This window comes from Mastigoproctus giganteus, chromosome 6 (genome assembly GCF_048544385.1).
Source record: "Mastigoproctus giganteus isolate SK-2022 chromosome 6, ASM4854438v1, whole genome shotgun sequence".
NCBI classification, from domain to species: Eukaryota; Metazoa; Arthropoda; class Arachnida; order Uropygi; family Thelyphonidae; genus Mastigoproctus; species Mastigoproctus giganteus.
In genome coordinates this window covers 73,409,354-73,422,220 of record NC_143580.1, presented here as the reverse complement: position 1 = coordinate 73,422,220, position 12,867 = coordinate 73,409,354, and the positions used below count along the sequence as shown (strand labels likewise).

The 12,867-nt window shown below is 38.8% G+C and overlaps 1 protein-coding gene across 2 annotated transcripts in view; it reads right to left on the bottom strand.

The window, feature by feature from the left end:
• Positions 1-929: 929 nt before the first annotated feature.
• LOC150084409 (ras-related protein Rab-20-like) overlaps positions 930-12,867 on the bottom strand; it is a 258,891-nt gene continuing 246,953 nt past the window's right edge. For both annotated transcript variants that reach the window (XM_090376049.1, XM_090376050.1), the window contains one exon: positions 930-1,557. In XM_090376049.1, coding sequence (XP_090232175.1) covers positions 1,300-1,557 — 258 coding nt within the window. In that variant the 3' untranslated portion in view covers positions 930-1,299. The remainder of the gene's footprint in view (positions 1,558-12,867) is intronic.

Sequence of the window (12,867 nt, the reverse complement as noted above, 5' to 3'; positions counted from 1 at the left end):
TTTTGGATATGACTAGTACATAAAAGCAAGAATGCAGCATATCCTCAGAAGAGTGAACGTGCAATATGAATGTACTTGCATTTATTAAAGTACAGTTTAAAAAAAGACGATTATCCAAGCTGCAAGAAACTGTGTGAAACAAATGGTGCCATGGAAAGATATGAATATGGCTTGAAGGCTATATTCAGAATATAGTGTACTATTGAGATATCTACAAAAGAATGGAAATATTTTCCTCGCTCCTCTTCTTTTATCACACTGTAAACATTACCCCTAAGCCACAGGGAAGGAGTACTACATTTCTTCTCAACATCAGTACTTAAACTATATAAAAGGTGTTAAAAGATTCAATTCCATACCATGAAAAGCAACAGAATTCTACAAAATATGCATTCTAGTAATGAGAGGGATGTTATGGTAATTCTGCCATAGTATTTTGGTAGAATTACCATAAGTACTATGAGTAATATATATCAACAAAAGTTACTCTTACTAGACTGTGTTTTCTAGCATTCTGCTCATGTTCAGGTTGTAGAGCATGAGCAGAATGCACTTGTTATTGATTTATGCTATTGTAAATAGCATAAATATCAATGCAGCACTCAATAATAATATGAATCCTAGTGATGGATGTTAGATTAAACTTTGCTATGCTAATTTTAAAGGTAGTTTCAGGTATAATTTTTTTCACCATTCAGTTTATTCATACTTAATGTCCTTCAGATATTAGATTAAAATAGGGCTAATTACCTCAGTGCTTTATCACGGTAATTCTACCATAATACTTATTAAAACTGTTCTTTTGCAGGTTCACCCTTAGGTGAGCACTGGCAGAACATCTACATCAATTGTAGATTTTCTTCCAAATACACATTTCTTTAGATTGAGTATCAATAATCTTTTAAATTCATCATTAAATGAAACATACAAAAATTAGTACAAGCTTATTAAATGATACTCAAATATTTTCCATATATACACCATTTCTCCAATGCCACATAAGATTTTATTGCCAGTTTAAACAGAGTATAGATTTACTAAAAGGCAGGACACCCAAACTTGTGATGTTTCATTTATACACTGGCTTCATCTCGATCTCACACAAAGTTTTAACACTCTGTTGGTGCAACTTAGCAAAATTTGACAGTTTTATTTCATAAAAAATATCAATAAAATGTATATAGTGAAACAATGTACACTACTACATTATTCAGCACTCAGACTTAAAATGGCTGTTAGCTAAACCAGCACATAACCAGTAGGAATGTAGATGCAAGTTCTTAATTCGTGTGTCATATGTCATGTACAACAAAATCCTTTTTTCCTCCTACTTGTATTTTCCTCAGTGTTAACATCTTGAACAACTGTATTATCATCTCCAGATGGTGGCCTAGGTTGTTGTCCTGCTCCAGGGTAGAACTGCTCAAAGATGTATTCAAAGGTCTCATCAACGTTGTAACCAGTTCGACTTGATGTCTCAAAGTAAGGCACTGTTCCATTAGGAAGGCCTCCTTGGTTAAGCGATCTAGTAAAAGCTATAGCTTCCTCTTCAACCACCTATAAAGAATGGAAAGGAAAATTTAATATGCCATTCAAATGGCAGGATAATCAGATACATTGTAAAACATTTGCTCTTCGGCAGCTTATCACAATTACTTTTGCTAACATTTTTAAATATTTAATTTTGTTTAACACACCATTTTCTCTTTAAATTTATTTCAATACTTGAACAGGTAGGTTAGCACCAAGCAACTGAGGTCACCATTCAGTACATGGGTTATAAAGCCAATTTGTACACTTCATGGGATGAATAGTGGTTTTTTTTTTGGGAGGGGGGAATCTCAGTAAAAACAGCCACCTGTAAAGGTTTAAAAAGTTAAACCAACAATGGAATTCAAAACCCACACAGGTGATAAGCATGCAAAACTACTCAGTCATGTATCTGTGCATTTTCTGTCATTAATTAATAACTTGCTGCTTGTTTCTACTTAATGGCAACTATTCAGAAAATCTACTGATTTGTGTACTAGAAGGCATCTGTTATGCAGGTATATATTATGGAAAAGAAAAATATTGTTCAAGAGAGATTACCATTCCAACCACACCCAGGTTCCAAGTAATAATGGGGGAAAAGATTGAAAATATAAATTTTGAGAGGCCATACAATTCCAACAGCTTTCTAGCTTTTCCACTATCAACAGTTATATCTAAATGGTGATATGTTTCCTAATGATGCTAAACTATCTTCTTCAGGACAGATGAGACCCGAAACATATAGGAAATATATAAGCCAACTTGGGCACATGTTACTACACAGTGACTTGTACATGAGTTGGCTCTTATAAGACAGGTGTATTGATTGAATGTCACCTGTCCTGTAACATACTGTCTGCCATCAGCCTGGTTGCTATTTTCTGTGTCAGAAGCACAGACAGATGACACTCTGTGGTATGCACCTGGGTCAACTGAGACAAACTAGGAACCAATGGGTTGGAGTAATGATTAAAGGACATTGCATCAACCTGAAAAAAGCCCAGAATTCTATCACATTATGGTATGTGAAGAGAAATTAAGTAGGCCAGGGTTACACAACATGATCCAAGCTCCAAGGCCGATAAAAGCAGATGGAGATTCACACCTCCTACACTTCTGTCAGCACAGCAGAGACCTTAACCATAAACTGCCAGTAAGATGTCAGATAATGCTGTGAAATGTGATGTAACAATATTCCTCCCCAATCTTTCCTACAGGCTTCTAAGCATTGTCCAGTTTATTTATTTTTTTTTTCCTCCAGTGCACAGAATAATTGTTTCTTTGCATTCATTATGCTGTTGCACAGCTGGTTGCCATACCAAAATAATTAATGATTAAAATTATTAATAATAATTACCTGTGATTTTTACATGTGAATTAGAAAATAAACAATTTAATAACATGTAACTACTATTTTAAACAGATTTTACAAATTTTATAAACCACAGGGTGAACAATTAAAAAATAATCCACATACACCTCCCTCCTTTAATGACAGTTTGTTGTTGTTGTTTATTATTTGGTTTTTAGAGCATTAGCAACTAAGACTATATTCCTCTGGGAATATGCGGTGGTCATTCCCTGATTTTCCGCATCCTCTGTATTTGGTGGTCACAGGCTCGAACCCTGGTCTAATCAAGAAGCATGTGCTCCTGCCCACCTGCTACGGAGGCGCCTTAATGTCAGTAAAATAACTTGATCGCTTATCAGTGAGGGGGTAGAGGTCTGCACTGGGCCAGGTAGCATAGGTAATATTTGAGTTCAAATTTTACAGAATGTTATAAGAAGTATTTCAGGCTTCGTTGAGCCATTTTTTATTCCTACTGTATTTTGGTACCAAAGAAAAAATTATTTGTATTAACATTTAACTTGTAACACTGAGGACTAGGAATATCATCAGAATACCTTCTGTCAACTCAACCAATATGATATTTCATTATGGTTATTCTCTTGTACGATGCAGGATGCATATAACATAAGGGCCGTTCCGTAGCCAGGTGGGCAGGAGCAGCAGTGCGTAGCAGACGCTTCTTGATTAGACTGGGGTTCGAGCCCGTGACCACCGGATGCGGAAAGGTCAGGGAATGACCACCGCATATCCCCAGAGCAATATGGCCTTAGTTGCTAATGCTCCTAAAAACCAAACAAACACAAACATAAATAAATCATTTGTGCACTTTATACTTAATATAATGGATAATGATGTTTAGCATCACACACCAAATTTATACCAGGAGCTATTGATTAAAATTTGTAGTAGTGAAGAGGTTAGTGCTATTGCATCATTTTTGTATGTAGAGAACTACCGAAGTACAGTAGACTGCCGAAATAATGGCCCCCCAAACAACGACACACTGAGATCGGATGTATACATAAAGCGGAGATGTCTTGCAGTGCCGGAAAAAGAAAATGGCAAGTCACGTGATTACTGTATTTGTTTACGTTCGCCATTTTCAAAGTGAATTCTGTACCGATATCACAGATTATATCTCTGTTTTACTTTTATTTTAAATTAAAAACCCCTCACTATGGCTCCTAAAGTTAATAAAGCTCATACAGAAAAGAAAAACATTAAAGCTTAGTGACAAACTTGATATAATCCAAGTTATTACATTAGGGTCACCTGGAATGTTAATTCATATACCCAAGTGTGGTGTGTCTGAAGCCAGTCAACATCGCTGAACAGTGCAGTGTCGAGTCAGTTTGGTGTAACATAAGCATTGGGAGATGAAAATTGAGAGTAGGAGTGTGCTATAGGCCTAATGACTCTGATGAGTATAATAAGAAACTGTACAGGGAAATAGAGTGGGCCAGTAAATCAGATAGTCTTATAATGGCGGATTTTAATTTCCCATATATTGACTGGAATTTGTGGGCTGGTCGCTCACACACTAGCAAGGCTTTTGTGGATTTATTCGATGATTGTTTTCTACATCAGCATGTTCGGGAGGCAACTAGAGGGAGTAATACTCTTGATTTGATTATCAGTAGTGATTCTTCATGCATTAAGAATCTGCAGATAAACGAGCCACTGGGTGGCAGTGATCACAGTGTGCTGAAGTGGGACTTACTCAAAGAGGTAACTACCATTAGGGATAAAGGGAAGGGTTGTTGCTTTCGTAAAGGCAACTATGACGGTCTGAGACAGTACTTAAATTCTATACAGCGGGACCAACTGATGATGTTACCAACAGCAAATTCAAAATGGGAAGCATTCAAAGAACTTATCTTGAAAACTACTAGGCTTTACATACCAACCAAGAAATATTGTTCAAGGTTTAGGCCTAAATGGATGTCAGATGAACTAATGAGACATATGGCAGAAAATAAAAATGCATGGGATACATATAAATTAACATGTGACAAAGAAGCCTATGATAGATATAAGCTGGTCTGTAACCAAGTTAAAAAGGAGGTTAGGCAGGCGAAGGCAGATTACGAGAAATCTTTGGCAAGGGATGCAAGGAAAAACAGCAAAGAGTTCTTTACTTATGTAAACTCTATAAGGAAGGGGATGAATCAGATTGGTCCACTTGATATCGATGGGTCAACTGTAGAAGATCCTGCTCGGGTAGCTAACAAACTAAATAAATATTTTGCATCGACATTCACACATAAGGAGTTATTCAGCGAGGGGAATGCCAGAGGTGTATTCAATTCTGGCAGTAAGCTAGAGAACCTTGTAATAACTGAGAGTAAAGTGGAGGAGAAATTGTTGAAGATAAACACAAGACAGGCACCTGGGGCGGATGGGATCTATCCAGTTATAATAAAGGAGGCAGCAAAGGAAGTAAGCAAACCCTTAGCCGTAATTATGAGAACTTGGACTCAGGGAAGATACCCACAGACTGGAGATGTGCAAATGTGACAATTATTCACAAAGGAGGATCAAAGGCTGACAAGTAATTATAGACCTGTGAGTTTAATTCCTGTTCCAGGAAAATTAATGGAGGCACTGGTTAAAGAAGCGCTGCAAGATCATCTAGTCAAGACTTAACTTATAGCTCGGACACAGCATGGGTTTGTTAAGGGGAAGTCTTGCCTGACCAATTTGATTGTATACTATGATGCAGTCACAAAAGAACTGGATGCAAGGAATAACTTTGATATTATATACTTGGATCTTAGAAAGGCTTTTGATACCGTTGCACATGAAAGACTGCTGCACAAATTGGAGCAGTGTGGCATTGGAGGCAAATTGCTGCTATGGATAAAGGGGTGGTTGAGGGGGAGAAGACAGAGTGGTAATCAATGGACACTCCTCATCGGGGACTAATGTTAGTAGTGGAATCCCTCAGGGTTCAGTGTTGGGTCCATTATTGTTTGCTGTATTTATAAATGATATTGATCATGGTATATCAAGCAGTCACAAAAGAAGTCCAAGTTTGCAGACGATACAAAGGTTGGCAGGGTTGTCATGGACACTACTGACACTGTGCTGCTGCTGCAACAGGATCTGGAAAGGTTGAGCAGATGGGCTGAGAGGTGGCAAATGAAGTTTAACATTCACAAATATAAAGTACTACATATGGGGAAACAGCAACCCCCGAGCAACGTATCAACTCTGGGGTACTTCACTGACAGTGGTAGAGAATGAAAAGGACATTGGGGTGGTTGTGCAGGCAGATATGAAGTTCTCTGAGCAGTGCAGATGGGCGACAAGACTAGCTCATGGTGTACTGTCAATGATATACAGGAATTTTTCTAGCAGGGATAAGGAGGTGATTATTCCATTGTATAAGGCAATGGTCAGGCCACACCTAGAGTACTGTATACAGGTCTGGAGGCCTCATTTCAAGAGGGATGTAGAGATGCTGGAACGAGTACAGAGAAGGGCAACAAGATTAGTGAATGGAACAAAGGGGTGCTCTTACGAAGAAAGGCTTAAGTTTTGCAAATTACAGTGTCTGGAGACTAGGCACCAACGAGGTGATCTGATAGAGGGGTATAAAGCCTTGATTGGTTTGAGCATGCTCAATACTGATGGGATTCTTCCTCTTGCTCAGAATTATCACCTGAGAGGGCATAAATTCAAATTGAGAAAAGACAGATGTAGGATAGACGTGCGGAAATTTGCCTTTAGCCAGCGTTGGTGGAACAGACTTCCATCCCTTGTCGTGGAAGTTGATAGCCTAAATAAATTTAAGGATCAGCTGGACAGGTATTTCGAACGAACAGAGGGGTGAAGTGGAAGTGGTTTTTTTCTTTTTTCTTTTTGGCTGATGCTGCATAACCTTGCTTTCTTCCATCAAATGCCTCTACTAATGCTAATTGCATGTGTTCTCTTTGTTCTCTTTTTTTTTTTTTTTATGTAAACCCCAAAGGCGAGAAGTGTTAGAACCTATAGTACATAGTACCGTGCTTGGGTTGGAGGTTGAGAAAACGAAATAAGATATTTGTTGACATTGGACTTGAACTTCTGTAGATTGTAATTTTCAGGAAATACGTATGAAGGAAGGTTGTTCCAGAAAACGGCAGTTGAATGAATAAATGAGGAAGATGAAAAGTTGGTTCTGTTGGTTTGAAGTTGGACAGTAAATGGATGTTGGCTTGTGGCGGCACGTGTTCGGACTGTTTTGAAAGAGATTGCGGGAATTATAGAAGCCAATTCAGAAGAACAGTGCCCATGGAAGTATCTGTAGAAGAGGCATGAAGCAGAAACAGTGCGTCTATGAGAAAGCGAGTGGAGAGACTCTGTTAGAGATGAATCATTAATTAACCTAACTGCCCTCTTCTGAATGGAATCAAGAAGCCTGAGAGAGGTTTTGGGGGCACCACCCCAGATGAGGGAACAATATTCCATGGCAGGGCAGATTTGCGATTTATACAGAGTGAGCAGCTGTTTGGGAGAAAAGTAACGCCGAGAGCGAAAGAGAAAACCAAGTTTTTTAGATGCAGAGGAACCAATATTTGTAATGTGCTTGTGCCAAGAGAGATTAGAAGTCAGGGTAATCCCCAAAAGAGAGATATCATTTTGCATAGAAATCGGAGTGTCACTAAAGATAAGCATAGGAGCAGAAGAATCCTTTTTGCGAGATATAAGACAAGACTGAGTTTTAGAAGGGTTGAAATCAACTAAGTTGTCTTTGCCCCACTGGAGAATTACCTGAAGATCGGCATTTAAGGAATTGGCAGCAGATTTTCGAGAACTTGAGGCTGATTGAGCTGGACAAGGTTTCTCAAAATGGAAAGTTCCATGCAATGTGCTATCATCGGCAAAACTATGGATAGGATTTCCAGTCAATGGAAGAAGGTCATTGATATACAAGAGGAAAAGAGTGGGGGAAAGAACTGAACCTTTGGGGTCACCAGCATTAGTGGACAAGTTAGAAGAGAGAGGGCCATCTATAATCACCCTCTGTGAGTGTCAGAGAGAAAACTGGATAACCAATTATTAAAAACAGTTGGCAAACCATAAGATGGAAGCTTGTTTAGAAGATCTTTATGCCAAACACGATCAAAAGCCTTTGAGATGTCAAGAGCAACTACTTGTGTTTCACCGAACCTTTCCATTGAACTAGTCCATAAATGGGTAACATAAGCCGGAATCCATACTGGCAATCGTTGATCAGACAGAAGGTTTCTACGTAGTTTAAGAGTTGGCGGTTAATTGATTTCTCCATTACTTTAGAAAGAGTAGAAGTAATTGCAATGGGACAATAATTGGATGGGAGGGATTTGTCACCCTTTTTAGGAACTGGCTGGATATGAGCAAATTTTCAAGCAGAAGGAAAAATACCTTTGGAATAAGAAAGTGAAAAAAGGTGACAAAGAATAGGAGTAAGTTCAGGAGCACAGGTTTTGAGAACAAGTGGAGAAATACCATCAGGACCTGGAGCTTTCCTAGCATCAAGATTTATCAAAATCCTTCTGATATCCTTTTGACGGAAGACCACAGGAGGCATTGAATGGAGCGTGTTAGGAATGGTTGGAGGTGTTTTACCAAGATCATTAATACATGAGCCGAAGAAAAATGGGATGCTAGCAGGTCAGCTTTATCCTTGGCTGAAGTGACAACAGAACCATCTGGTTTGGACAGAGGTGGGAGCAGAGATGGGCAAAAGTTGCGGCCAATAGCTTTGGCAAGAGACCAGAATGCTCGGCTACCATTAGGGCAAGAAGCAAGTTTTCTACTCTTAGCCTGTTCAAACTCTAGTTTGGACTGATTAATAACTGCTTTACAATTGTTGCGAGCTTTGGTGTAGGCAGAAAATGAAACTGAAGAATTAGAAACAAGCCAATTACGATATGCAACGTTCTTCTCTTGGACAGCCTTAGCACATTTATTGGAAAACCAAGGTTTAGATAAAGGACGAGATTTTAAAGTGGAGTGTGGGATAAAGGATTCCATTCCTGCAAGAATAATTTCACTGACACGATCTGAGCAAACGTTGACATCAGAAGTTTTGAAACAGTAATCAGACCAAGGAAAAGAAGAAAAGAAGTCTCGCAGGTCATCCTATTTTGCATTCTTGTAATGCCAAACAATACGAGGTTGGGAATAGCCATGAGATAAAGGTTCCATTGGAGAAGAGACAATCACCAAGTTGTGATCTGAAGTGCCTAAAGGACCTCTCACTTCGACCTTGTACTTAGAAGGGTTGTTTGTGAGAAAAAGATCACGCGTATTGGCTGTATGATTAGGATTGTCCGGTATTCTTGTAGGTAAATGAACAATCTGTGCTAGGTCATTAGTAATTGCAAAAGCCTCAGCATCTCGACCTGCTGGGTCGGTGTAAATAGAAAGCGGAAGCCAGCTGGAGTTGTGAACGTTAAAATCACCAAGGAAAATTACCTCACTGTTAGGAAAGTTGGACTGGAGAAAGTCAAGTTGCAAAGAGAGGAAGTTAAAGAGCTCCAATTGATTAGTGGAGTTGGGAGAACGGTAGAGACAACAGATGAATTTGACACAATGAGGTAGAGAGATTTTAAGCCAGAGAAGATCAAAGAGAGGAGATTCCAAATTGCCAAGTCTCTGACAGGGAATATCAGAACGGACATATGCACAAGTACCACCTTTGAGGCGAAAGGAATCATACAGCAAATAATTTGGACATCTGAGATGAGCAGTAGTTGAATCAACTGATAACTGAGATTCAGTCAGAAAGAGTACATGGGGTTTGGAAGACTGCAAGTGGAAATGGACATCGTTGAGATTGGAATTGAGACCACGTATATTTGTGAAATGAATTAGGAAGTCCTTGGGAGGTTTAGATCTTTTCGCAGATAAGCTTGCTCTATTATTTTGACAACTCATGGTGTATTCAATAGTAAGAAAAAGTTGGTGGGACATGCTGTATGAAGTAATGAAATTTTTGGATTTGGCGTACATGTGGTAAGAATATACCCAGATCCTTGACATAACGTGGCCTCGACAATGCTCCCCGCATACACACTACTCGGACTCCCTCCAGTCACTATCTGTCAGAGTAGAGGTAGCAAGATTATACACTAGCTGATCCGGAAGCCTCCTAGAGAGTTACCGATACGTTCGGTCCGGTGTACTAGCTAGCGGCCGGCCTGCAAACACCGTTTTAGAGCTGTACCCTTGAAATGTAAGGAATATTGGATCTCGCCACGACATTCATCATAACCTCGAAAATCATCACTCATACTGCATGATGGAAGAGATAGGGAAGGGTTGGCCGGAACTTAGCTCTAGAGACTAAACATGGGTTCCACCACTTCAAGCCTCCAATAAGCAAAGTGGTGGTATTTCACCGGTTGATGAGAGTCATCTACCACCTAGTACTGCCTGGTAACATAGAGGGGCGGCGTTCCTCCATGTGGTGTGGGTGCCACACCTCGACCCCTGCTTACGTTGGTTCACACCTGGGTGGTCACCCACCATGTACTTGTGCATGGAGGTTATACCCAGGATTACTAACAGTCCCACCGTGAAGGTGCAAGCAGAGGATTTGGCTGTCATAGACCGTCCGGACTTCGCCGAAATTGGGTCCACTTGACTTAAGTGTCACCCGAATATCAGTTCCACTAATAACATAACAAGTGTCATCCGAATACCACTAATAACATCAGTCCACGAAGAGCAGTGTCCATTGATTACAACTCTCTATCTTGCACTCAACCATTCCATAGCAGCAACTTGCCCTTAATGGTACACTGCTCTAATTTATACAGCAATCTTTTATGTACAATAGTATCAAAAGCTTTACTGAAATCCAACTATACATCAAAATTATTTTTTGCATCCAGTTTATTTGTGGCCACATCATAGTATCCAACCAAATTGGTCAGACACGATTTTCCCTTAACAAACCCATGCTGTGTCTGAACTATAACTGCAGTCTTGTCTAGATGATCCTGCAATGCTTCTTTAAGTAGTGCCTCCATTATTTTCCCTGGAACTGAAGTTCGGGTCTGTAATTATTCGTGTCACTCTTTGTCCCCCTTTGTGAATTGTGGATACATTTGCACATTTCCAGTGTGTGGGGACCTCCCCTGAATCCAAGGATGCTCTCATATTTATGACTAAGGGTTTACTTACATCCTTTGCTGCCTCCTTTAATATAACTGGATAGATCCCATCCACCCCATATGCCTTTCTTATGTTTTACTTCAACAATTTCTCCTCCACTTTGGTCTCAGTTATTACAAAATCATTTTGCTCTCTGTTAGAATTTGATAAACTTCTGGCCTCCACTTCCCTATAGAATTCCTCGTGTGAATGTAGGTGCAAAATAATCATTCAGTTTGTCAGCTACCTGAGCAGGTCATCAGTAGTCAAACCATGAATATCAAGTGGTCCAATCTGATTCATGCCCTTCTAGAATTTACATAGGTAAAGAAGTTTGCTGTTTTTCTTTATATCCTTCGCCTGATAATTTATATGCATCCCATACATTTTTCTTCTCTGCCGCAAGTCTTATTAGTTCACCTGACATCTATTTAGGCCTAAACCCACAATGATATTTCTTTGCTGGGATGAAATGCTTAGTAGCTTCCAAGATAGTTAGGCAATTCATTCTTAGAACCATCTTTATGGATGGGGAATACATTATACTTATTCAATCCAAGGGTGCCCCCAAAATTAACCTTAATTAGTGTGATTTTATGCCAAAACCAGGATAATTTTAAAAAAACAATCAGGACCACAAGAACTTTTCCAGTTCAGATAACATATTCTCTAAAAATGAAACAAATCTTTATTAAAGAAAAAATAATTTAATAACGGTTTAATAAATCATTATATAATTATTTATTTGAGTTAAAGCAGTATTGCAATAAAATGAATCAGATGACATGGGACATATCCAATTCCAGAGAATGGCAATGGTGACAACAACAAATATAGGAGGAGGAAGACTGTGATTAGCCATCAGACGTCTGTGAGAACTGAATGCTCACAACAGTTACTGTTTCCCAAAGTCAGACCAGTCTGTGATAACGATTACAGTCCCAAAAGAAAACCTCATCATAACAACTGGCACTGGCTTGTATGTTTTCCTATACATAGTGATTGGCTTGCAGTTTGGAAAGTCTGTCTTGGAGTCTTTGGGCCCTCCAAGAATGTGAAGAGTACTGAGGTGGCATGGGGGAGGGAAAGTTAGTGAATCTACAGAACAAGCCTACTTGCTGGTGGGCTTGTTCTGTACAAATTGTACCTAGACTATAAGCATTTGAAGCAGAAGTGTGATAGCTCTTGAAGGCTTTAACATGTTGTCCATAACATATAGTAATCTCAGTTTCCCCATTCTTACTTTTTTAATTCACTCTATTTCAGTATATATATATATATATATATATATATATATATATATGAAAAATATATAAAAAATATAACATATTAGGTTAATTAACATAATAAGCCTTACATGGGAACCCATTTTGCAAGAGACTTTGTCGAGGGCTAAACCCCTACAAAATAGATACCCTTGTTAGACTGATCTATCGGTTTCTGTTATCATCTGCCTGTATACCAAATCCAATATCCATAATAATGGATAATTTAAAATTAAAATTTAAAATTATAGTGAAGCTATAAATCAGTATAAATCTAGCCATCTAATGTGGGGAAAGTCTAACCAAAATTTGTAAGAATACAGGCTGGATGATATTTAGCCCGACCGATAGCTGCAACATTATAAGCACAACTGAGAAATTATTGATATTTGCTGAACAATTTGCAGAAAAATAGCTAATTTAGCTAACTAAAGGCGAACGGAAAGCAGAGTAGTTAAAGCAATAGTACCTCACTCCCCCTCGAATTACTCTAATAGTTCGTGAGGTATGAAAAATTAAGGCATGAGGATAGATAAAAGTGAAATAGTAAAGAAAAAGCAATTTATCGATATTACATCGGATAAACCGGGA